Source organism: Muntiacus reevesi, chromosome 19, assembly GCF_963930625.1.
Source record: "Muntiacus reevesi chromosome 19, mMunRee1.1, whole genome shotgun sequence".
NCBI lineage: Eukaryota > Metazoa > Chordata > Mammalia > Artiodactyla > Cervidae > Muntiacus > Muntiacus reevesi.
This window is the reverse complement of record NC_089267.1, coordinates 835,238-862,875: the sequence shown is the minus strand read 5'-3', so window position 1 is coordinate 862,875 and position 27,638 is coordinate 835,238. Positions and strand designations below refer to the sequence as shown.

Sequence of the window (27,638 nt, the reverse complement as noted above, 5' to 3'; positions counted from 1 at the left end):
CCTTCAGCTTGGCTGTGCCCTCTGTGGATTCCTGCCTCCAAAACAATTCTGCTTTCCTTCAGATCCCACCGCCTCCATTTTCTTCAAAACAAATTCCTCCCATTCTCCTTACCCTTGACTCTCTATTCCATTATTCAAGCTTTTCTTCAGTGCCTAAATTCTCTAAAATAGCACACCATTTTATTTGTCTCCCTATTATCTGCCATTTCCCATTAATATTTAAATGCCATGAGGGCAGGGGTCTTATCTTACTGAGGTCATTAGTACTTCCCCAAAATTCCGAACAATAACATCTTATTTCAAGTAAAGTCAATCACCTAAACTATTTTTCTTGCCATTAAAATATAAAAATATTAGTATACAATAATTTCTATTGTTCTTACTACCTGGTTTTGAAGCTTTTTCTCCTGTGCAAATAACAGTTGTAGACTCTTTTGTCATTTTTTCACTTTTTTCCTCTGAGGATCTCCGAGGTAACACTGGTTGTCCCATCTTTCGAAAAGGTGCTAGCTGCCATTTTTTAATTTCACTATCCCTATAGTCTGATGAGTTTTTGCCTTCACCAGATTCCTAGGAAAAATAGTATTTAATTCATTAGAATGAAAACTACTAAACTATCTTTAAAATACAAAGCAAGCTTCATCACTATGTAGATGAAACAAATTAAACCTAATTAGTATGACAACTTTTTAAGATATCAAGCATACCCCATTTTTTGGCCCAGTAACTGTTCTGTGAAGACATACATAACTCTGAACAGCAAAAAGGACCTTCATCCTTTCATCCAAAACTCACCTGTTAAGGACCTATTTTCTGCAGAACACACAGTAGTCTATAAAGGGAACTAAAAAACACTAAGATTATATTCCCAGTAATTGTACTAGAAAGACAATTAAATATAAGATTTCCTTTCGTCAGCTGTGGATATGAAAAAAAAGAAGGGCAGGGAGAAATTGTAAAGATATCAATTATCTATATTTTTCTTTACTACTATGTAGAACAAACAAAGTCATATTTACCTATAAAAGTATCAAATGTTCAGTGTAGTTATAATTATAACCCACAAAGAACTATAAATGAAACCAGAATTTGGAAACCCTTGGAAACAAGTAATATCATACTAATAAGAAGATCATGTACAGAAATAAAAATCATAGTTTTTAGGAAGACAGTATAATGCCAAAAAAAACTGATGTTCTCTGGAATGGGAATCCTCTTCTTTATTTACTTGTGTTTATTTTCTACCTCTCCAACTAGAGTTGAGAGCAGGAACATATTTCAGTCAGTGATACATACTCAAATCTGGTATCATGCTTGGCACACAACAGGAACCCAATAAATGGTTCAACATAAAATCATAAGAAGTGATCTTTAAAAAGCATATTCCATAAACTAAACTCAGACTAGTTCAAAGATTCAACAATTCAACATGAAAAAGAAAAGGAAGCAGTAATCACTTCACTCATGTATTTATTTACAAAATCAGACTAACCTCAGTTCCTTAACTGGTAAGACTGGCTAGAGGGTTTCTCAAAACACTCAGTGTCAATGCTTTATAATATCTTTTTAGATAAGATGGAGATTATCCACAAAACAATAAGCTCTACTTATGAGTGGCCAAGAAACTGTACCCAAGAAATGATGATTAAACATTAAAAGAACCTTTCCAAAGGCTCGTTGTAAACTTGTGACAGCACTCTCAGTTCTATATTATCGACTACGTAGGTGCTAATCAAATCAACAGAAAAAAACAGCAAATATTAGAAGGACATAATCATTCTCAAAAAGTCTTGGCAGACAGAAAATGTTGGATGCCACAAGGATTTGGCAAACTGGAACTTAATCCAGATTTGTCACATAAGGTGCGTCTGGAAGAACTGTATTTGTAAATAAGAGAGAAAGTTTTAGAGAAAACATGCTTATGTTCTTCAATCTGAATGGTCAGACTAAAAGATTTCCAAGGTTCCTTTCAACTCTATAACTTGTGTTCACTGTATCTTAGAATTATTATATTTGACCATCCATATATGTTTGTTACCAGTGTTTCCTCCCTAGAGCTACCTACAAGAATAACCAATGATTAAAAAAATCATAATAAAAAAAAGGTAGACAATGAAAATAAAACTTAATTAGATAAAGTTTAGATTAGATAAACTTAATTAGATAAAGTGTCCTTTATACACTTCTCCTGTAATTGATTAAATATCTTAAAATTTCTATTTAGAAAATACAGTAGTTGAAAATGATAGATGTGGGGAAACTAACTTTTTAAGACACCGCATTATAAGGGAGGAATTAGGAAGTAAGGCTTCCAAGCAAATACTGGCAACAAAAATCAAAAGAAATTAAGATTACATTTCCTTAGAGAACTCTTGCACTTGAAAATAATAATTCTAAATGTGGTTTCAAGGATTCACAGATATTTATGGACTGAACAGCATTTTAGAAAAACTTCTCAGCAAGCACAATTTATCTCTAGCCCCAAAAGATCACATACACATTCTACACCTGAAAATCCAAATACCAAACTAGAGACTAGACAAAGACTTGAGGAATAAGTCTGCATATTTCAAAGATGTCACTAACCGGTTTCACCAAAACTAACAAAACATTTTAAGTAAACCATTTCTGTAGAAAAATAAATGTGCAAATGTACACTACAACATTGAAATCTAAAAAATTTCAAATTCTCAGTCAGTCCACACAAGTTCTTAAATAAAAAGAATGCATAATGAGCTCACCCGTTTTAAAATTTTGACCTTGTGCTTCACTGTATCATCTACATACTTGGTTTTGTCATTTGTTGTAGTGTGCTTTGGTAACCCAAGCTTTTCATATTCCATTGCTTTATCTTCACTATGGATTTCAACTTTAGCCTGGTTTCCCAAAATATCTGGATCAGCTATTTCAGTCTTTTTATCTTCTTCAGCACAACATTTTACACACACATATTCTTTGTCTTCCTCTCCCATTTGCTGTGCTTGAGAAAGACTTAACCCAACACAATCACCATGAAACCAGTCATCACATCTCCCACAGCCAACCATAAACCTGGAGAGAAAAAAAGAACACTTTGATTTGATACATATTCTTAAAAACCAATGCCAACTGGGTCTAAACTGAACTTTTTGTATTGTGGTACTGTGCATGTTTTCTGTCCTTACACCTTCTATTAGTTCAACATTATCAAAATTCTCCAAGAAAAGAATATTTTAGGAAAACGAAACTTTTTTAAAAAGTCAGTATTCCCCCTCTAATATAAGTGAGAAAATACTGGTGGGGAGGGGGAGGTTGCGGGGGGGCACATAAAGATAAAAACAAAGGGCAACTGGTCTGTCTGCACACTGTATGGAATAATTAACATATAGAATAAGGGTATTTCTCCACTGAGAAGGGTGGTAAGCTTTGACATTCAACCTATCCAAGTTACATTTACCACATAGACCTGAATTTATACATAAAACTGGAGTCACTTACCCAACTAATTTAAACGACAAAAAGAAAAACCAGACGCAACAAAAATGCAACTCAAAAACTAATTTAATGGAGCCTCACTGACTGGTCCTTATTAACCACCTTAACTACATAACTATTCTTAGAGCTCAAAATATTCTGGTTCATCATGTCACACTTATTTAGCTTAAGAATTTTTTACATACTTTTGAGTGCGAGCTTACTACTTGACCTTGTACTTCAGATAATAAACTTGTTTTCCCAAATAATGGCCAATAGTGTATCAATATGAAGATATTACTATTCAGGCTGAGTTTTCTTTAATTTCCAAACAATCTCCTTATATTTCCCCTTTACTGCATTTTATCTAAGAAATAATTTCACTGGCCAATTAAAGTCTAAGGGCATATTTACCACTCTAAAAAGTTTTTCTAACTTAGAATATCTGGAATTACTTTAGAATAAAATAGCAAAACAGATGCATAAAAAGCAATTTGAGGGTGAAATTATCTTTTTCACATACTTTTCAACCCACTGTTAAGAAAATGATAAAAGCTCACTTAATTATGTTTAACATTTTCTTTTTTTCTTCTTCAGGTTAGTAATTCATGGTATATCTGAAAGATTTAGGAGAATTTAAATACATTCTTTAATGATCTAAAAACTTTGGGCTGATTTTGGTAAGAATAGTGCCACCACCACCAATGACAAAACTTTGTTACTGCAGTTAATTATAGAAGAGGTTATATTAGATCAAATGCCTATTTACAAAAGTCCTACAAACTAAGTACAGACATTTCAAACACAATATACCTGCATATTAAACCACAGTCCACGAGTAAAACCTGAAATAGTAAAATAAAGCAGCTGGTGGCGACAGACACCAGTGTAAAACTCCTTTTAAAAACCTACTGTCCAGTAAGATGCTAAAGGTAATATACTGAGTGATATAGCCAACTCTCTCTAAATATATCAGAAGTCCTATTTTAACACAGAGACTATAAAACTCAGAACAGAGTTTTAAACCTTGCAGGATGTCTTGAAATCAAGTCCCTGACTGCAGAACACTCTACTCTTCCGCCTCGTGTGCCCTTGTCTATATTGTGGACCAACCACTGCTGTGCACTAAGTAAACTTTTTTCATGCCTGTAATTCACCGTTCTTGAAGTGGTAATGCTTATGCTAGTTTTGTAGGGTTAAGTCACCACTTCTTCCACGGCTCATTAAGAAAAAAAAATTCACTGAAAAAAACAAACAAACAAAAAAACTCATGCCTTAAGTAAAAATAAGTAAAAAACCAGAATATTTTGGATTCATAGCCCTAGTGAGAAAATGTTCTAACAGTGTGGTATTTGTCTGCAAGACAGAAATAGTTTCTAGGTGTGGAAGACTTTAGATATATCTATAGCATGTTTCAATGATACAGATCATATAGCAATCAGAAAAATACAAAATTTAAAAAAGTTCTTCTATTTCAGACTGTACAGTTGTAAGAACTCCCATTTCTTGAAAATAACTATTGAGGTTGATTCTTTTGAAATACCAAAGGAAAGCTAATGTGTTCCCCATCACAGCTATATTACCAATTTCTTCAAAGCGAGCCTGGAATAGTTTCAACTATGACGATGGCTATGCTTTTGTCCCAAATCCAAACCTAACTAACAAATTATAAAGCACATATTAGGAAATTTCAAATCTTTATTTGACCAGGGAAGAGTCACTTTATGATGTAGAATGTATTCACTGTATCACCATACCCCAAGTTTATTCTGGAAATATCTCCTCAAACTTGAGAAGCTCTGAAAAACAAATCTCAAAACTATAGTGCCAACCACAGATGTAATCTTAATGGTTTATATTTTATGTAAGTAATACACTTAAATATCATTCTGAAAAACTAAAAAATTACACTGATGAAAATTATTACCACATCCTAGGGGAAAATGTAATTGACTTGAAAATGAAACTGGAGAATTTCAAAAAATTTCAAAATAATTAACAGTATTGCACAGTTTATTAACCATATATGTATTTTTAAACAGCTTTTCAAAAAAGAGAAGATACACTGTCTTCCCTTTTCATGATATTCCTCATGGCTTAAAAAAGGAGATGGAGTATGAATCAAATAGCTAACATACTCTCCCACTTTCTGCCCTGCCCTTGAAATTCTCATCACCAAAAGGCAAAATCACTCAAAGAAAAGACTATAACCCGGGTGTTAAATATTTCAGCAAAACCAACATGAGAAGTTTAGCTCTGAATTAATTGGACCAAGTCAGCATGAAATCAGTTAAATGGAAAAGTTTAGAAATATTTGTTGTGTTCTACCACTATTATGTTCACACACAAAATTTTAAATCCTACTAAAATTTAAACAATTTAAAATGTAATCCTAATTCTAATATTTTGGGCACAAATTAAAACTTATTCTTAGAAAATTTTCATGTTTCTTCACAGCAAACCACAAAGGCAACATTGAGAATTCCTGTTTTTAAAAAGTCACAAACTTATACTAACACATATATATGGAATTTAGAAAGATGGTAACGATAACCCTATATGCAAAACAGAAAAAGAGACACAGATGTACAGAACAGACTTTTGAACTCTGTGGGAGAAGGTGAGGGTGGGATGTTTCGAAAGAACAGCATGTATATTATCTATGATGAAACAGATCACCAGCCCAGGTGGGATGCATGAGTCAAGTGCTCGGGCCTGGTGGCCTGGGAAGACCCAGAGGAGTCAGGTGGAGAGGGAGGTAGGACGGGGGATCGGGATGGGGAATACGTGTAACTCTATGGCTGATTCATATCAATGTATGACAAAACCCACTGAAAAATAATATAAATAAATAAATAAAAATAAAGGCATATGGAAAATACTGGCAACTATAAAGAAAAAAAAAAATAAACTAAGTCTTTATGTCAAAAAAAAAAAAAAAAGAAAAAAGAAAAAGTCACAAACTCACTAACAGGGCTAATTTATAAAAAATGAGCCATCAAGTTCTAAGTATAAAAGTAACAATTGAAACTGTATTACTATGAATGTACATGTACTCACTCTTCCCTAGGATAAAATGATTTCCACATAAACACTAAATCATTGTTGTTGTCACTAACAATCAAATCTGCAGAGAAAAATATTTATCAAACTTGTAAACTCCTGAGAAAAACCAGAATCACTAAGAGAAAATTTCCTTTTAAGAAAAAGGTTTCTTGCTTAAAGTTATGACTCAATTATGCTAAATAGACTTTTTTGTTTCTAAATTTCATCCAATGAACTAATCTTTTAAAACCAGACAAGAAAGTGTAATACAAACTGAAAATGCAAATGTCACCTGGAGAAGGAGGGAATACTAGAAACTACAACATACGTATTATGAAAAGACTAAGATTTCCTCCTTCCAAAATGCCAACTAGCTTATGTTTAAAAGAAGTTCAAAGGTGACTTTAAAAAAAAAGAATTAAAAAATAAATAATAATAAAAAAATAATAAAAAAAAGGATTAAATAGTCTGGTTTTTACAATAACGAATATGCCTTAGCTGTAAGGAGAATCCAGAAAATAAATGAAAGCCAAAACAGGATGAAGTGTAAACAGTAAGGCAGTCGATGCCTACTGCCTTTAGGACATATACAGACGTTTCTTAAGGTCAAATATTACATTTGGCCATGCCATGAACAAATCTGTATTTAAAAATATAATTTCCAAACGGAAGCATAAACAGGAAGCTAATCTAAGTTGCATTATATGTAAAATGCTGAAGCAATAAAATAACCTTTATAGGAATAATTATGTCACAAGTGCTTAAAAAAAGGTCATATTAACAAATAGTTTTCAATGAACGTAGCTAGTGCATGAGATCAAAGAAATGGATGAAAATTATTCCCACATATGTCCTTCCTAATAAATTCATAAACTTACACATGGATTAAACTAGGAAAATTACATGCTGCATGGCACTTGCATTTTTTTGAATAACCTCAGTGTATACAACCAGAACGCATCAAAGTAGTAGTGAAGGCTAATTAACATGTAAAGAAGAAAACAATCAATAACTTAGGCTTCTTTATTCACATAATTGAAGTAATGAGAAATGCTGCTTCCAAAATTGATAGTTTTCAATGTTATAATATTCATTTCAATTACATAAGGTAAACTCAAAATCCCTACACATCTAATATTAGAATATTAGGTCATTTTCCAGATGGAGGTAAAGAAACTCTAGGTTTTATAGAACAGATCCAAAAGACAGCTTTAGGTAAAAGAACAATGGGACTTAACACTAAATCTTCATTTTAGGAAAATAACTGATGTTGGTGAAGTGACAGTCTTCATTCAAAAGCCTGGGCAAACTCCTGAGGACCAGGCCATCATAACAGAAGTTATTTCAGAAAAGCTACTTTATACCATGGCTTCCAACTCTAGGCCAAAGTTTCATTTCAGAAACTCATTCACTTTAAGGTTTCTATTGATTATTCTGACAACACGTCAGCGTGATCATTTTTAGAAGACGCTTGCAAAGAAACAAGGTCTTCCTTAAAAGACACAAGGACCATCCAGCCCTTAATTCTCTTAGGCCCACTTTAGAATATTTTAATAAGGTACTTTAAACAAGCAAATAAAAAACATAAAGAGCACAAAAGTGAGGGCAAATGTAGCACTATATTCAAATAAGTCAGAAGTTTTAAAAACTTGGAATATGCTGTTATAAAGTAACCGCTGACACTAAAAATAAGCTACAGGCTGAATCACAAATGAAGAAACTTGACATAAAAGTTATTTTTTACAGAATAGCCCCAGCAACTCCCAACCACCACCTTCCACACCAAATAATGTATTACAGCACACTGCACTAAACTGTCCCTCCCTAAAGAGTTTCATTTTCATACTAACATTCACTTTCATGAGTAAGGATAATATTACAATGTACAAGTTACAATGTTCTTTTATTATATCAATGTTGATAGAAGTTCCAACAGCAATCTCAACACTTGAACAGGATAATCTTGTAGCTGAAAACTCCACTTCATCTCTTGTTCTCTTTTTCTGAAAAAGTTAGCAAATAAAAAATACAGGGGAGCAGAGGGGGAGCAGACAGCATGGCAGTGTCATAAAACTAAGGATAACACTGAGTCTTGTGGAAAGAATGCCAAGGGCAGCGCTATAAAAGCACCACCTAAAAGAGGAGAATTCACAGGAAATTCAAATCACTAAAATAGCAGCAAACAAAATATATGTTTCACTCCATCCCATGTTACATACAAAACTCCCCTGGGTAATTTAATAGTTGTTTTAGTTATCAAATTTCATTCTAAACTCAAGTTTGACAGTTATAAAGTAGCAGTATTAAGAGTAATTGCTTCATTAAAAATAAACAAACAAAACTGTGCATGTATGTATATATATAAAAATTTTCCACTATGCCCTTCATATTTTATTACTAGTTCTTCTCAAGCCAAACAAAATAATATATAACTTACAGGCCCAAAGCACTATAAAAAAAATTTTTTAAGATGGTAATGACTAAGTTACAGTCTCTAACTGATTACAATGACAAAACAATTCCATATATATCAGTTTTTGGTCAGACTATGCATTTTACAGTGTTCTAGAATACTGATGTACTCAGTGGCTCCATCTTTCTATCTTCCAGGACTGAGGAGGGTTTTGTTTTTTTTTTTTTGCAAAAGTCTTTACATATTAAATAATCTTTATATAAAAAGTTCTCACACTAATCTCACTCTTAAAAACGGCAATTTCTCTGTAATATACATATCACATACACATACACACACACACACCTGTTGCCATGTGGTTTTTTGCAAAACCCACACTGCTTGCTGGGAGTCCAGATATATTTGCATTCGAATGAAGAGCTATGATCTAAGCCTTCCCTTTTTACAGTAGCTATGTTGTCTGGAATGAACAACGGTGGCTCATCCAAAGAAAAACTTTTGCTGCTTCTTCTTTGGCGGGGTTGTAGGTTCTTCTCAGGTTTTTTTAATTTCAATTTATCCTCTTCCTTTAAATGTTCTCCACCACCTGCATGCTCCAGCTCTTCCTTCACATGACTATTGGTTCTCGCGGCTAGAGTCAGCTGCTGGGGCTTATGGCACTGTTTCTGGCTGGACTGAAATGACTGTCCAGTTTGTACAGGATGGTGCGGTTCTTTAGAGCAACTAGGGTGACCATGAGGTTTATCACTCATAGAATGAGCTAAGGGTTTGGAAATCTGTACTAAATTTTGATCCTGTGATGTTTTTTTGAAAATAGAATGAGCTTGATTTTTCACAGATTTAACCCCAGAAATGCAACTCTGAATCTTCAAATCCTTATCAACTTGTTTTTTTCTCACTTTGACTGGCCTATGAAAATTCTGCTTAAATTCTGATTCATCAGCATTCCGCTTCACACTTCTGACATTAGCTTTAGTTTTGTTATGCATTAATTCATGCTTTGCTGTGGCAACTTTTTTCGGAGTATCTGTGGTCAAGGTTTGCTTGGGATGAATTACAGGTTTTATATGTTTAGATTTTATGTTTTTTGATTCTAAGGAAGAAACACTACTTGACTGGCTATCTCTATCATCCTGAAGGGTTGCTGTTTCCTGAAATTCCATTTTAATATCTTCAACAACATTCAACTGTTCGGAATTTTGGTCAGGTGCATCACAAATAGCATTTTCTAAAATATTACTTTCTGGTTCAAAAGTATTAACCACCTCCACATTTGATTTATTAAATCTGGTGCCCTCCAACTGCTTATCATTAGACTCTGTGCCTTTACAATAAGCCATTTCTATTTTATTTCTTTGAAACAGAGGGGAGTTCTTAGCTTTATCAGAAACTTCCATGCTATCTTCCAATTCCAAACTACATTCATTTACTTTATCCATAGAACCAGACAAACTGACAAAGTTCTTTTCTGTCTTGTTTGGGTTTGTACAAGCAGCACTGCCAGAGAAAGCATCAGAAGATTCAGGTTCCTTAATGACATTGTCATCTTCGTGGGGTAATTTAACTGTCTCCTTTGATTTTTGTTCAACTTCTTCTGCCTTCATTTCTTCAACAATAGTCTCATTCATTTTACCTGAAATGGAATCATTCTGTTCATTTTCTTCTTTATCTGAAAACTTAAATAATGGGCTAACAGACTTGGTTTTACACTCCAGAGTTTCACTTTTCTTTTCTTCAATATTAATACAAGTCTCTGAAAGGAGTGGACAATTTAACTCATGAGACGGCACATTTGCTTCTCCCTGATTATTACACTTCTGCTCAGAATCTAATCCAGCTTCATCCTTCATTTCAAGACAAGATGAAACTGCTGCTTCAACCTGTCCACTGTGTCGGCTGCTCCTTCTGCTCTCTTTTTGGTGTTCGGGTTTCGGTGATGTACCAGCTTCTTCTTTAATCTGACACCTTTCTGGTTGTTTCACGCCTACTTTAGGGGCAGACACCGTCTTCCCAGATGGCTTTTTTGTGCTATTTAAAGGTGCTGCATTTGAACGCTTGGCAATAGTGCTTTGTCGCAAATTTCTTACTTGTTCTATCACAAAGGAAAAAAATAAATAAAAATAACTTAGTTATGTTGCCATGTGTTTTTATTTCAGTGCAATTTATTCTGAGCTATAATTTTTTTTTTCCCATTTCAATGAAAATGTACTAAATATCTACTCGTGATGGACCATATTTTAGATATGTTAAAATTTATACTTATCAAAGTTCTATCAATTCTGAGGCAGGAAAAAAACCTCTATAAAATTCAGACTGATATTATACTTTACAATAAAACAAATATTTTTATCAAGTTTCCTTTTTATAAAAATAAGCTGGGACTAAAATTGATTAAGATCCTTTATATTACTACCCACCTCAAACAAGGTTATCATACAGTTTTAAATATTAAATACCTTTAAATATATAAAACCAAACAAATTCAAGTGCCAATTAAATCTGAACTAAACAATCTATCACAATAGGATCTGTATGAGTTTCATTACACCCTCAAAAGAAGTCTAATGCCCTTATAAATGTACTTCCACTGTATCTCCATTTTAGCATTCAATCTATTCCTCGGCTAGTTTAAATATTCCAAGAAGTCAAATATACACTGAAGTACTAGACACAGATCAACCAAAAAAGAAATTATATTTAAAAAGATTGAAACCAAGAAAATATCTCAGAAGGGAAAATGAGGAAAGTATGAAAATAATTTACTGGATACATCCTCCAAGGAAAACAGAAATACAAAGTGAAAACAAATTGGAAAGAAAGCTAAATAATTCACTAAGAAAAAAATACAACAATTCACTAAGCAGAAAAACAACCCACAAACTGAAATACAAAATAAGGAGCTATAATATATCCAAGCCTATGCATATCAATACCTCTGAATCAATTCTGTGTGAAAACTAAAAGTCACCAATTTAAAAAAAGCCTCCTTCCTTTTTAACGCAAAACCCTACAATGAACTGATATTTAGAAGATTCTCCTAATTTGCCACATATCACTGACCCTGAGCTGTGACTGTCTTACAGAAGGCGTTACACGTCCTCCTCCGTCTCGAACATCCCTAGGAAACGCCTGCAGTCACCACACTCAAGTGTCCCCATTTGGATTATAAATTATATGGTCACCCTAACCTTAAAGACCCTTCCTAATACCCCCAAGACTTGGTACAGTATCTAGTCTTCAGGTAGGTACCCAACAACTTTAAAAAATTATTTACTGGATTATGAACCACTCAAGCTCAGATACATGAACATTTTTAAATAACTAAAATTTTTATGGTTTGTTATCATATTTTTGATGATTTTTAAAGTTTTGAAGGCAGTCTGTAATAATTTATAACTCTACTATACTTATCTGCCTTGAAATAAATGAAAAACTTTTAAAACCCATTATCTAAGTGGTCAATAAATGAACAGCACATTCAACTGTGAAGGAATTTAAACAAAAAGCTATTTTCCAATAGTAACTGATTAATTAGCAAAGGATAATTTAACTATCTCCTCTAACTATAAACTGCCTTAGTTTAAAGCCGGACTACATAGGCCAAACACTTATCATTATTTGTCTGTGATGTTCATTCTATTCTTTCATTTCTCAAAGCCACAAATATCTACCAAATAACTGATTTTAAAAAAAAGTGAGGAAAAGATAAGTAAATATATACATCTCAGTTAATTCACTTCTTAAATCCCACATCAAAACTATCCAAAAGCTACAAACCTAAAAGGAAAGGAAGAATAAGAGAAAACAGGGACGATTTAGAAAGCCAAACAACATATGATCAAACACTGATGCAGAAAATCCCCCCAAAATGAACACTAACTGGCAGTGCTGGCCAAACCAACACCACTGGCATCTCCAAAGGTTTAGAAACTGGTGACCCTGGATGATCCTAAAGCAGGGAAGAATGCAGGCAGTTCACACGAGGAGTTGAAAGCCAAGCTGTTTAAGAAGCAGTTGGACCTCAAGCTCCCTCTCCTCTGCTCCATCTATTGGGCAACTGCTCTTCCCAGTTTCTTACTGGGAGGCTTACTCTTTAAGGAGTATAAAAACAATTTCAAGACTAAGGAACACTGAGCATAAATAAGAGTGGCAGTAAAGTACACTGAAATTTTTAAGATTATGTGAATCTCTTTGTGCTAAAAGCTGAGATGCCCCCATCACCTTCCCTAAAGGGTTTCCATGTATGCTAGTAATCTAACAAGCCTAAATTCTAACATCAGGGATCCTTCCAAAAAGTAACACAGTCAGATTACCATAAAGAATGCTCACAGTTGACAAAACATTAAACACTGAGCAAACTACCAATGATCAGACATTTTAGGAAAGTCTCTTAACATGAAAGACAGAAGCAAAAAAAAAAGAAAAAGGAAAAGTAATTTTAAAAAGTTTAAAATATCGTTAAGTACATTATGAAAGACAACATAAGATACCACATGCGTGAAACAAGGCCAAAATGCTACAAAAAGCATTATACCCAAAACAAAAAAAGAACATTCAGAATTTGATGAAAAAGTTGATGGATAAACATGAGAAAAATTCAGTAAGAAGAGGAAGAAGATAGAGGTGGATAAGTGAAGAAAATAAAAGAGCCAGTCCCTACTATCTAATACTTGAATGATAGGAGTTCCAGGAAACAAGGGCTGAGAAAATAAAGGGGAAAATAATCTGTGAAATAATTCAAGGGATTTTCCCAGACTGAAAATAGAGCGTCACTTTCAAGTTTCTGAGGAAAAACAATTTGCAACCTTGAATTCTATGTTTAATCAGACCATGATTCCAATGTGAGAATAGATTATAAATACATTTGCAAACATACAAGGTTTAAAAATATATATATACATACTCCTTTTCCTCGCAAAACTACTAGAAGAGGTGTGTCACCACAACGAAGGAGCTAAACAAAAGAAAAGTAAATAGGAACTGCAATACAGAACAGAGTACTCAGAAGACTAGTAAAGGGAGCTCTGTGGACAACAGCCACATCTCTAGCTTACATAGGGCTAACAGCACTGCACACAGAAGCAGATCAGAAGGTCCCCAAAGACACTTCCCTCAACAAGATGAAAATGACAGAATGCCTGATATGCACAAATATATTCAGAAAATATTCAGACCACTGGCAGAGTAGTTGGGGTGTAATTACTGATATGTACATTAAAAGCTGTGTCTGCAAATGTGTAAACTAATAAGCAAATGATCAATTATTAAATCAGAAAGACAAAGTTGTATAGAACAGTTTATTAAAAGGATCATCACTAACAGCATACTGACTCATAATAACATAAGTAATTACTACTGATCTTATGAAATTATCTATTAGAAAGATAAGAAAATATACTTTTGTTTCATGGGGCAACAAGAGGAGAAAAGAGTGCTAAATTCACCATCCGGAATGGGAAATCAATAAATACAATCATCAGAATAATCAAGAAGTAGCAATATACATGTGTTACTTAAGAGAGACACAGAATACCAAAAAAGTAACAATAATTAATAAAACCAAAGTTTCCTTTGAGAAAAGGGAAAAAAGTAGTAGGACGGCAAGTACTAGAAACTCATAGGACTAGTCAACTCTCTGAATCATGTGTAATTTCAACAAGAACTTTTAAAAAAATCATACCAGCAGATTGACATATGATTATCAAAATGCCTCAGGTTAGCAAACGACCAAGAAAATACTATCACTGCTCAGCAAGTTTACACTCTATTACATCTGTTCCTACATTTGATTTTCTAGCTAGTTCTCTTTGGTAGAGTTACCTTGTGCCATTAAACGAGGTGATTTTCTTGGTGATCTCACTGAGTTTTCTTCTACTTTGTCCCTCAAATTCCTGTTAGGTAAAATCAGTTCTTCGTCATCAATGGTATCATTGCCACTTTCTTTAACAACTCCTTCATCCATAATATCGTCAAGACCAACAACTAGGAAAAAAAAAACAAAACAAATTTTTTTTTTAAATATTGGTGATGTTAAGTGTTTAAAGGCAGTACAGAAAACACTGTGAGACAGTTTCCTAAAATGGGATAATGCCACTAACAAGCTCCCAGTTCAGTTTACAAACTTCTACCTTACGAGGCAACTGGTCAGAGAGAAGACTGGCTGTGGGATTCTTCTTGGTTTGCCCTCCACTGTCACATACTCTCACCTATCACTTCCTGTACCTCTGTGAACATCGTAAGCAGCTACACCTGGAGTACTTAACTAATCCCAATTTTGGTTAAAGAAGTACAAAAAAGAGTAAATACCCTGAAAAGTTTGTAATTCTAGGATCATGCTAGAACAAAAAGATTCAAGTTCTAGCTGGAATCTATTCCTTGAAGACTTTTATGCTACATGTGTGAGACTAAGTAATGGAGATATACTTTTGAGTTACATCAAGTGCATGCGCACACAAACACACACACACACACAGAATGATAAACACAATGTAACTTCCCCCTCCCCCCACAACTTGGGGAAAACAGTAGATGTTTAATATAACTATATAATTAAGTTACCTTCCCCTAATCAAAAGAGTCATTCATTTAATGGCAGGGGAGGAGGCATGGAAAAGGAATGCAAGACACTGTATTCATATTATCAACAGGTTTATTTCTGTACCGAACAAATGTCATTTTACTAGCTGACATATAGCAATTCTAAAAGTGCAGTTGTATAATATCTTGTGAAAAGAATGTGATTATTGCAGTCTTATGACCTGGATTCAAGTTCCTGCTAAAACACTTAAATAAAACCTGACCAAATCCTTAACCTCTCTACCAGTTTATCTCTAAAACGAGAACAACAATACCTGTCCTACCTACCTCACAGGGCTGTTGTGAGGATCAAGTGAGATGATGTATGAGAACTCACTTTGTAACTTTAGAGCACTACACAAATGTTAGTTATTATCTTCATCCTAGGGGTTAGAAGGAACCTCAAGAAGTTATCTAGTCCTCATCTTTGTATCCAAGTAGAACTTCATTTAAGAGTTCAACAAGAAAGTGGTCTATCCTAAAAATTTAAAGAGAACAAAATTCTTTATAAATATACTTTCAAATGGTACAATCCTTTTGAAGAGCAATTTGACAACAAAACAGAATTATGAAACTCCTTATATACTTCAACCAAAATATTATATTAAGTATAGAAGAGAGAATAAATTATGAAAAAATGCTGGCTAGAAAATATAGTGTGATCCTTGTTAGTAATAGACAAATGAATTGTTGTACATGCACATTTAGACAAACAAAAAAAAAAAAAAAAGATTAGCAAGAAATGGATGAAAATTATAACAACAATTACTCTATAAAATATTTTTTCCCTATTTTCCACATTTCCTGCTATATGCATGGACTACTCTCAAAAACAGAGTCCATGTTTTTTATCACTATGCTGTATGTACTAAAAGCTTAGAGAAGAATTTATCTTAGGAAAATTTATCAGGACTCATTTAAGATATAATTGGGGGAAACATGGGGAGTTTTGTTAGAGGGTTACTCCACCATGATGGATGCTGCCACACATTAATACACATTCTCAGAGAATCTTTAACATTAGATAATTAGTTCTATCATGTTTACTTTAAAAAGCAAAAGCTAAAGCTAAACATTATATGCATACATGTATGAAGAGATAGAAATGGATGAAGGAAGGAAGGTTATCTGACTATCTGGTGGTATGGTGGGGTAAGGAATCGGGGAAGTGGGGTTTAAATCACTGTATATTTTCTATAACAAACATGTATTTTGTATTGTAATCAGGAGAGAAAGTAATAATTCAAAAAACAGTCCAGGAGAAAAGTGATTAAAACCTGATTAACAGTGCTCATTGGCAGGATTATAAAAAGGCAATCTGAATTTTAGGGCTATATTGCACAGCAGGATCATAGTAGCAAAGACAAATCCAGAGGTCAATTATTAGATTTTACCTTATTCCCTTTCCTGGCAGCTACAGTTGACCCCTCTCCCCATCCTGAGCCCCTTTTTCTCACTTAATTTCTGAATATCACACACTCCTCCCTCATTGACTACTTCTCAACATGCTTTATAGATCTCTTCTTGCAGATATCACACACCAAAGGACTTAAAAAATTCAGTCTTTTTATGCACTTCTATGTGCACTTTATGTGCACTTTATGCACATAAAGTGCATTTTATGTGCACTCACTCCTCCCTAAATGATTTTATCCAGTCCATATATACTCGTTTGACTCCCAAAGTTATCTTCCCCAGCCCCAAGCTCACATATGACCTCCTAAGAGTGTGATCTGACATATCTACTAGGTTGTCAAACAGGTATCTCAAGGTTAACATAGAAAAGAAACACTGATTCTACCCATTTCCCCTCCCCTCAGTAAAACTGTCCTAAGACGGTCCCAGTAATGGAACCCAGCTGCTCAATGCTAAAGCTCTAGAACTATCCCCAGCGCCTCTCCCCTCATATCCCATACTCAAGGGTCAGCTCAACCTGCTAGCTAGCTCTATCTATAAAACACATCACCTGTCTGATCACCACTGACCACTCCCACAACTCACCTTCTCCCCACACCACCATCATCTCCCATCAAGTCCCCTAGTGTCCCAGGATCCTCCACGGCCACCTGCCACACGCACACACTCATACTCACAGTTTGTTTTCCAGACACCGTAACTATATCTTAGATTCTTCCAAAATATAAAGTTATATCATGTTACCATTCTTCTATCCTCCAAACCCTTACCAATACAAATGTATGTTCACACACTTGAGATACATTTTCAAAATCCCAGCCAGGGCCTCCAGGATCCAGAGAAAAGCAGCCCCCACCTACTTTCCTGACTTCTCAAACACTGATTCACAGTGCTCCAATCACACTGGTCTCTCCATAACACGGGGAAGCAAAAAAAAATCAAGTTCTAGATTGTCTCCAACATTTCCACGGCTCTCAAGCAGTAGGCCCCCCAAAACCAATGCACCTGCTTAACCTCGCTGTGCGTCAAGCTGCTCTATGAAGCAGAAATCATGCTAGTGGTCAGCAGTGGACTCTGATGATTATGTCAGTGTGAGTGCAGGGCTTAGAACAGAACCTGGCACCTAGAAACTGTGGACTTTGGTTCACAGTCTCCCCTATCATGGACCCCACCATCACAATTTATGTATTCTTTTTCCCCTCAACTCTCCCTAGAACAAATATTCCATTAAAAATGTACCTGAAATTTCTTTCTTCTAATCCATTTGTCTGATCAAAGTAAATCAGAGTACAGAAAGAACAATCTTTTGTAAAACCTATCCAATTAGATATTTAAGTTTGGGGAAGTTCAGTCCAACAGCTTCCACTAAGAAAATGAATAGAAAGCAGTAACGTAGAAAGTAGAATCTGTACTCTTTTCACATCTCTATTTATTCTCAGAGACCTCCAATGTCTGCCCCTCCCATTGCCAAAGGCAAACCAAGATTCAGTATTGGATAATCAATGTTTCTAAAGTCCTCAATACATCCACTAAAAAAGGAATCTGGGCTTATCAAAAAAATAGCAATGACCTGAATTCTGTATGAGGCAGTGGACAGCCATGCATAATGTAGGAAAACAATATGACTTTCCTCCCTCCCATACTTCAGTCATTCTTATTTTGAAATTCTGGCATAAAGCCTATAATCATACTCAAAATCTCCCTAAGCCTGAACTCAGATCACTGAAATTCTTCCCATCCTCACCTACAAACAGCCCTCATTAAATCTGCTGAGTCACGCTTCCATGAAATCCTCCTGACACTAATACCTGCTGCTGCTGTTCAGTCACCCAGTCATGTTCCACTGCTTGCGACCCCAAGGACTGTAGCACGCCAGGAAGAAACTCCCAAAGTTTGCCCAAGTTCCTGTTCACTGCATCAGTGATGCCATCCAGCCATCTCATTCTCTGATGCCCTCCTTCTCCTTCCGCACTCAATCTTTCCCAGCATCAGAGACTTTTCCAATGAATCGGCTCTTCACATCGGGTGGCCAAAATACTGGAGCTTCAGGCTTCAGTGGCAGTCCTTCCAACCAGTATTCAGAGTTGATCTCCCTTAATACTTTGACTGGTATGATCTCCTTGCTGTAAAAAGGGACATTCAGGAGTCTCCTGCAGCACCACAGCTCGAAGACATCAATTCTTTTGACATTCTGCCTCCTTTATGGTCCAACTCTCACAACCGTAAGTAATCACTGGGAAGACCATAGGTGACTATAGGGACCTTTGTCAGCAGTCACATCTCAGCTTTTCAACACACTTTGTAGATCTGTCATAGCTTTCCTGCCAAGAAGCAATAATCTTCTGATTTCATGGCTACAGTCACCATTTGCAGGGATATTAGAGCCGAAGAAGAGGAAATCTGTCACTACCTTCCATGTTTTCTCCTATTTGCCATGAAGTAATGGGGCTGGATGTCATGATCTTAGTTTTCTTAATATTTAGTTTTAAGCCAGCTCTTTCACTCTCCTCCTTCACCTTTATCAAGAGGCTCTTTAGTTCCTCTTCGCTTTCTGCCATTATAGTGCTATCATTCACATACCTGAGGTTGCTGATGTTTCTCCCGCCTACCTTGATTCCAGCTTGTAACTCATCCAGCCCGGCATTTCTCATGATGTGCTCAGCATATAGGTTAAATAAACAGGGTGACAGCAGACAGCTCTGTCATATTCCTTCCTCAATCCTGAACCAATCTGTTGCTCTATACATGGTTCTGTTTCTTAACCCAAATACAGATTTCTCAGGAGACAAGTAAGATGGTCTGGTATTCCCATCTCTTTAAGAGCTTTCCACAATTTGTATGGTCCACACAGTCAAAGGCTTTAACGTGGTCTGTGAAACAGAGGTAGATGTTTTTTCTGGAATTCCTTTGCTTTCTCTATGATCCACGGAATATTGGCAATTTGTCTCTGGATCCTCTGACTTTTCTAAACCCAACTCGGACGTCTCCAAGTTCTTGATTCACGTAATGCTGAAGCCTAGCGTGCAAGATTTTAAGCATGATCTTACTAGTATAGGAGATGAGTGCAACTATCCAACGGTATGAACATTCTTTAGTACTACCCTTCTTGGGAACTGGGATGAGGACTGACCTTTTCCAATCCTGTGGTCACTGCTGGGTGTTCCAAATTTGATGACATGTTGAATGCAACAATTTGACAGCATCATCCTTTAGGGTTCTGAATAGCTCTACTGGAATTCCTACAACTGGGAAAGTTCAGTTTTCATTCCAATCCCAAAGAAAGGCAATGCCAAAGAATGCTCAGACTACTGCATAATTGCACTCATCTCAGGCTAGCAAAATAATGCTCAAAATTCTCCAAGACAGGCTTCAACAGTATGTGAATCGTTAACGTCCATATGTTCAAGCTGGATTTAGAAAAGGCAGAGGAACCAGAGGATCAAATGGCCAACACCCACTGGATCATCAAAAAAGCAAGAGAGTTCCAGAAAAACATCTACTTCTCCTTTATTGACTATGCCAAAGCCTTTGGCTGTGTGGATCACAACAAACTGGAAAATTCTTTAGGAGATGGGAATACCAGATCACTTTACCTGCCTCCTGAGAAATCTGTATGGAGGTCAAGAAGCAACGGTTACAACTGGACATGCAACAACAGAGTGGTTCCAAATTGGGAAAGGACTATGTCAAGGCTGTATATTGCCACCCTGCTTATTTAACTTATATGCAGAGTATATTATGGGAAATGTTGGGGTGGATAAAGCATAAGCTGGAATCAAGACTGCTGAGAGAAATATCAATAATCACAGATATGCAGATGACACCACCCTTATGGTAGAAAGCGAAGAACTAAATAGATGGGGAAAAACGGAAAAAGTGACAGACTTTATTTTGGGGGGCTCCAAAATCACTGCAGATGGTGACTGCAGCCATGAATTTAAAAGATGCTTACTCCTTGGAAGAAAAGTTATGACCAACTTAGACAGGATATTAAAAAGCAGAGACATTACTTTGTCAACAAAGATCCATCTAGTCAAAGCTGCAGTTTTTCCAGTAGTCATGTATGGATGTGAGAGCTGGACTATAAAGAAAGTTGAGCACCAAAGAATTGATGCTTTTGAACACTGGTGTTGGAGAAGCCTCTTGAGAGTCCCTTGGACTGCAAGGATATCCAACCAGTCCATCCTAAAGGAAATCAGTCCTGAATATTCATTGGAAGGACTTGCTGAAGCTGAAACTCCAATATGTTGGCCAGCTGCGAAGAACTGACTCACTGGAAAAGACTCTGATGTTGGGAAAGATTGGGGGCAGGAGAAGGGGAGAACAGAGGATGAGATGGTTGGATGGCATCACCGACTCAATGGACCTGAGTTTCAGTAAGCTCCGGGAGTTGGTGATGGAGAGGGAGGCCTGGCATGCCACAGTCCACAGGGTCACAAAGAGTCGGACACGACTAAGCGACTGAACTGAACTAGAACTCCACTGCATCCACTAGCTTCACAGCAATGATCCCTGAGGCTCACTTGACTTCACACTCCAGAATCACACCACCATAGTAGCCAGTTCATTAATATCTTTTTTGTACAGTTCTTCTGTGTATTCCTTCCATCTCTTATTGATCTTCAGTGTCGACTAGGTCTCTACTGTTTCTGTCCATTACTGTGCCCATCTTTAGGTGAAATGTTCCCTTGTTAAGGTAAAATTTATTAAATTTCTCAAAACTGGCATAAGTTTAAGTCACTTTACATCATACAGAAGGGAGAACCACAGTACTGCAGACTTCACATCTGACAAGACTTAACTCAACTCACGCTGGCAGTACAAAGGTCAAACTCCACTGCTTCTTAGGAACTTATCTCCTCTATTATGAAACTTGGCCCTAATTATCAGACTTGAGAAAAACCGAAAGAGCATGGTCTCTTTGCAAAGTCATGACAATAAAGGTTACGTATCTATTTCAGAGTTTGTGATCTGAAGTAATATAAAAAGTTCCACAGATACATCCTCTTAACAGAGCCCCCTCAGGTTTCTCCTCTAACACAGCAGCAGACAACCACCCAGCCTCTAAGGGCCTCCCTTCAGAAAGTGTTTCCTTTATGGATGATTCACACATTCCTTCCAAAGAGAGTGCACGTCATTATACACATCATCAATTTGTGTGTTACATGTACAATGAGTCATTTGGGGGTGAATTTATCATTTTAAATATTGGTATGTTTCTAATTTTAAAAATATAAATAATGCTACTATCTTTTTTCCCTCTAAAATTTCTTCTCTATGATAAATTTAAAAACACAAGTTTACTGAGTCAAAGAAAGCAAATTTACATATTCTACTATTTTTCAATCTCATCACATGACTTTTGACAGAGTATAAACAATTTACAGTGCAAAAAGTTTCATATTAATTATCAGTTAAGAACTTGCTAGCACTGAGTTGCAGATTTTTAAAAGAAACACAGTTACTATAATCCTGACATACATACTGCCTTTCTGTGTTTTTTTTTAGCTCAGCCATCTCCTCTAGGCTGGTCTTAATGCGTTTTTTCCTCAAGAACTTATACAAATTCTTTGTAATACCTTCATTACCTATTTAATGCAAGTATTTTTCCTCGTTTACCTTATTTTAGTATTATCTCATAATCTAAGTTAATTTTTCTTCAGAATACTGTCTTCAGTTATTCCAACAGGATTAAATTATTCATCCTTTCTATTGAAATTTAACATATTCTAAAGTCTTATATTTAAACATGCACAAGTATTTCGATTTTTGTCAAACAATTCACACTTTGGGAAAAACTGATTAATATTTCACAGAAAGAGTTTCTATCAAACAAATCTAAAAGACATTAGGTTAAATGAAGTTAAAACAGTTTATTCACTGCAAATCTTTAGAGCCTTCAATATGTTAAAGGCATATTATGAGGGAAAGAAGTGCACATGGTAAAACTGCTTCCCAAACTTTATGTTCTCACACACATACCAATAAAAGATACACCAAAATGCAACGATAGTTATTTCAGGAAGCAGCTTTCTCCTTCTTTTTACTCACACTTTCTAATCCATCTCATATTAAAAACACTTTGTCAAAAAGAATTTCCCCCAAAAATACATAATCACTGGTGCCACTTTTAAAATTTTTCCTTTTTAAAGTTATACATGTACCTAATTTTAAAGAGTTGTTCCTAATTCTATAAAATTTATGAAGAAAAACATTAATGCTCAGCACCCACTCACTTTCCTTCTGCTTCCCCCAGTGAACCTCAATTCACTGAGAAAATGTAGGTATTATCTCCCTCCACTGAAAGGCTACTGTAAAAAGTATCCTAACAAGTGCTTGACTGCACGCTTGACTGAAAACATAAGAGAGTAGCCATTATAATATCTTAGCAGATACTATATTTTTCAAACCATTTTCTGTAGCCCTAAGTACCCTTCACCATGACCCCTCCCCAACTGTCAAAATAATTTCTATTGCCAAAATGATTCTATCACGTTATTATAAAAGTGAGATGGCAATCATTTCCTAAATTTGAGCATTTTAATTCCATCCTAAAATACCATAAATTATGTACCTTTATAGTAATTCATTCAAAAATACTGAGCACCTACTATGCATCACATGCTGGCATAGATTATTCCAGATACCAATGATACAGAATTCTCTCAAGACAAACAACCTGGTTTCTTTGCTAAATGTGAAGAAGTAAGGGGTTAGAAACAGAAACGTGTGTGCATGCTCAGTCGCTCAGTTGTGTCTGATTCCTTGAGACCCTATGGGCGATAGCCCTCCACGCTCCTCTGTACATAGGATTTCCCAGGCAAGAACATTGGAGTGAGTTGCATTTCCTTCTCCAGGGGAACATCCTGAACCAGAGATTGAACCCATTGATCCTGCACTTCCTGCACTGGCAGGAGGATTCTTTACCACTGAGTCAGCTGGGAGGCCATTTAGTACTAGTAAGGGGGGTAAGCGTTTACACAGACTGATAGATACTAAAGTCACATAGCAACCAAATGAACATATGAATATATTGACCTATTTCAATTCTAATTCAAACCGTAAAAAGAAAAATGTGTGGGAATTGGGTAAATAAATGAACACTGACTACATACTTGGAAATATTAAAAGTATCTATTTTAGACAGGATAATACTGATGCTATTTTTTTAAATAAATAATTCTTTATTTTAGAAATACATACTGAAATATTTACAGATGAAATTATATGATTTCTGAGCTCTTCTTCAAAATAATCTTGGTTGAGGGGAGGTAAGTTCCAAATAGGAAAAGGAGTATGTCAAGGCTGTATATTGTCACCCTGCTTATTTAACTTATATGCAGAGTACGTCATGAGAAATGCTGGGCTGGAAGAAGCACAAGCTGGAATCAACATTGCCGGGAGAAATATCAACAACCTCAGATGTGCAGATGACACCACCCTTATGGCAGAAAGTGAAGAGGAACTAAAAAGCCTCTTGATGAAAGTGAAAGAGGAGAGTGAAAAAGTTGGCTTAAAGCTTAACATTCAGAAAAATAAGACCATGGCATCTGGTCCCATCACCTCATGGGAAATAGATGGGGAACAGTGGAAATAGTGGAAACAGTGGCTGACTTTATTTTGGGGGGCTCCAAAATCACTGCAGATGGTGACTGCAGCCACGAAATTAAAAGACGCTTACTCCTTGGAAGGAAAGTTATGACCAACCTAGATAGCATATGAAAAAGCAGAGACATTACTTTGTCAACAAAGGTCCATCTGGCCAAGGCTATGGTTTTTCCAGTGGTCATGTATGGATGTGAGAGTTGGACGGGGAAGAAAGCTGAGCACCAAAAAATTGATGCTTTTGAACTGTGGTGTTGGAGAAGACTCTTGAGAGTCCCTTGGACTGCAAGGAGATCCAACCAGTCCATCCTAAAGGAGATCAGTCCTGGGTGTTCACTGGAAGGATTGATGCTGAAGCTGAAAACTCCTGTACTTTGGCCACCTCATGTGAAGAGCTGACTCATTGGAAAAGACCCTGATACTGGGAGGGACTGGGGGCAGGAGGAGAAGGGGACGACAGGGGATGAGATGGCTGGATGGCATCACCGACTCAATGGGCATGAGTTTGAGTAAACTCCGGGTGTTGGTGATGGACAGGGAGGCCTGGAGTGCTGTGATTCATGGGGTATCAAAGAGTCGGACACGACTGAGCGACTGAACTGAACTGAACTGAAGGAGGACTGAAGCCTGGCGTGCTGCCGTCCATGGGGTCGAAACGAGTTGGACAAGACTGAGTGACTGAACTGTACTGAAGGAGAAGTGAGTGGGGTTTAAATGGAAAAAGAAGAACTATTAACTAACTGTATAAGTAACAGGTAGGTAGATGAGGGTTCATTTATTATACTAGTCTCACTGCTTTGATGTTTTCCATAAAACAGAAAAAATTTTAAAAACTGTTGCCATGAAACTTCCTTTTAACTAGGATGAGACAAATAAAAAGATATATAGCGTATAAACAAAAGGGAAGAATAACAGGGAGTACAAAGAAGGGAACTAACAGCGGCCTATAATTTTAAACTGAGAGGCCAGGGAGAGCCGGGGATACTGGTACTGGCTGTCTCCTGCGCAAGAGCTTCCAGGCCAGGAGAAAGCTTGGGGATGGCAATGTCAAGGTGAATTTTCAGCAAAAGCAGAAGAAGTTGAGGGAGTAGCTTTCTAGTTAGAAGGCACATCAAGTACCTAGACTCTGAGGCAGGAGCATGCCCAGGATGGTGGAAGAACAGAAGAATGGGGGCAACTCTACATGGCCAGATTAGCAAAAACGGGGAGAAGAGCAGGTAAAAATAGAAAGGTACAGGGGCAAGCTAGGCTCAGTCTCATAGGCCAGGAGAACTTTAGTTTTTTCCTTTGTGTGAAATGGAAAGTGACCAGAGCACTGTGAATAAAAGGGTGATAGGATCTGACTCTCCAAGATTACTCTAGATGCTCTTTTGAGAACATATGGGACAGAATCCTCAGAGGCAGAAGCAGGGAAACCACTTCCAGGCTAAAGTAATAATCCAGATGAGAAATGGTAGTGACTAAAACCACAGTGGCAGTGAAGAAAGTGCAATGAATGTATGAGATACCAGGGTCTGGATATATTCTGAAAACAATGTCAACAGGATCTGCTGATCAAGTGAATACAGAACATGAAAGAAACAAAAATGACTTCAATGTTTTTTGTTAAGCAACTCAAAAGAAGTTCACATTTCTAGAAATCAGGGAGACTGTAGGTATAAAGTGGTACAAGAACTGGGAGGTGGGGAAGCAGGTACCACGAGTTCAGTGTTAGACATTAAGCTTAAAATGCCTAAGAGACAGCCAAAGAAGTAAATACAGGAGTCTGGAGTATATATATTTAAGAGCTGAATTATAAAGCGTGTTTTAAGTCATAAAATTAGGGCTTCCCCAGTGACTGAGAGGGTAAAGAATCCACCTGCAATGAGGGAGACCTGGGTTCAATCCCTAGGTTGGGAAGATCCCCTGGAGAAGGGAATGGCTACCCACTCCAGTATTCTGGCCTGGAGAATTCCATGGACAGAGGAGCCTGGCAGGGTCCATGAGGTCACAAAGAGTTGGACACAAGTGAGCGACCTTCACTTTCATTTTCACTTTTCAATTCATAAAATTATACAACATCACTATAAAAGTGAGTAGAAATAGAGAAGATGCTTAAAATCTGAACCCTGAAATACTCCAGTGCCTAGAGGTCAAGAAGATGAAGAGGAGAATCAGAAGAAACGGACAGGAAGACAGGAAGGTGAGAGAATAACCAAAAATGGTGAACCAAAAATCACACCTGGCAGAGTGACACTGCTTGCACCCCAGAGCAGCTGATGAGAGCAAAATCAGAATGTGGAGGAGAGATACTGGGGACGAGAGCACTAAAATTCTTTCCAGGAGTTTGTTGTAAACAGACAAAAAGAACGGGGTAAGACAACTATACTGAAGAATAAATATAAACGATGATATGTGGCTAACACTGAAATTCAACTGTTAAGGAATCTGACAAGAGACTCTTTCAGATTTCTACCAAGCACAGAGAAAAAGAGATATTCCATCATGTTAATTACAGATCATATGCATGAAATACAGAAAATAGAAACCTAATCAGATGGGACTTTCCTGGTTGTCCAGAGGCTAAAACTCATGCTCCCAATGTAGGGGGCCCAGGTTTGTTTCCTGGTGAAGGAAATAGATTCCATGTGCCACAACTAAGACCCAGCACAGTCAAATTAGTTAGTTAATTAAGTTTTTAAAAAAGGAAACCTAATCAGAAAACATGAAAACCTAATATCATAAATACCTAAGTATCTGATTTCATGAATATCCAAATATGTACCTAAGTATAGGATATAAGGGCAAAAAAAATGTACCAAAGGTTTTTGTTTTTGTTTATTTTTAAACTACCAGGCAACATGTACTATGAAATTAAGGAAAATATCAAAATGTACATAACAATTTTTCAGTTGAATTAGCGCCACTCCATAATTCTAAGAAGCACAGAGAAGAGGCACTTGGCCACCAACTCAGCCAACTCCAGAAAACTTAAGAGCAGCCAGGTAAACACCATTAATACAAACTGGAGTGTTAAGTGGGTACTGGGGAGTATTCAGTTGCTTCAGAATCTGCTCCTTGGTTGTTTGGAAATCACTGTCTTACAGTTTATTTACATAATCCACTAATTACAGACTCAACTTGGCTGAAA

General features: G+C 36.3%; 1 protein-coding gene across 5 annotated transcripts in view; it reads right to left on the bottom strand.

Moving 5' to 3' along the window:
* The window catches only part of PHF3 (PHD finger protein 3), a 91,432-nt gene that overhangs the window by 19,158 nt on the left and 44,636 nt on the right, over positions 1 to 27,638 (bottom strand). For 3 of the 5 annotated variants that reach the window (XM_065911647.1, XM_065911649.1, XM_065911648.1), the window contains 4 exons: positions 14,732 to 14,893; positions 9,257 to 11,003; positions 2,742 to 3,051; positions 387 to 570 (listed from right to left, as the gene is read on the bottom strand). In XM_065911647.1, coding sequence (XP_065767719.1) covers positions 387 to 570; positions 2,742 to 3,051; positions 9,257 to 11,003; positions 14,732 to 14,893 — 2,403 coding nt within the window. Of the gene's footprint in view, positions 1 to 386; positions 571 to 2,741; positions 3,052 to 7,505; positions 8,502 to 9,256; positions 11,004 to 14,731; positions 14,894 to 15,775; positions 15,966 to 27,638 lie in introns of those variants that run through there. The other 2 variants (XM_065911650.1, XM_065911651.1) reach the window with 2 other exon arrangements.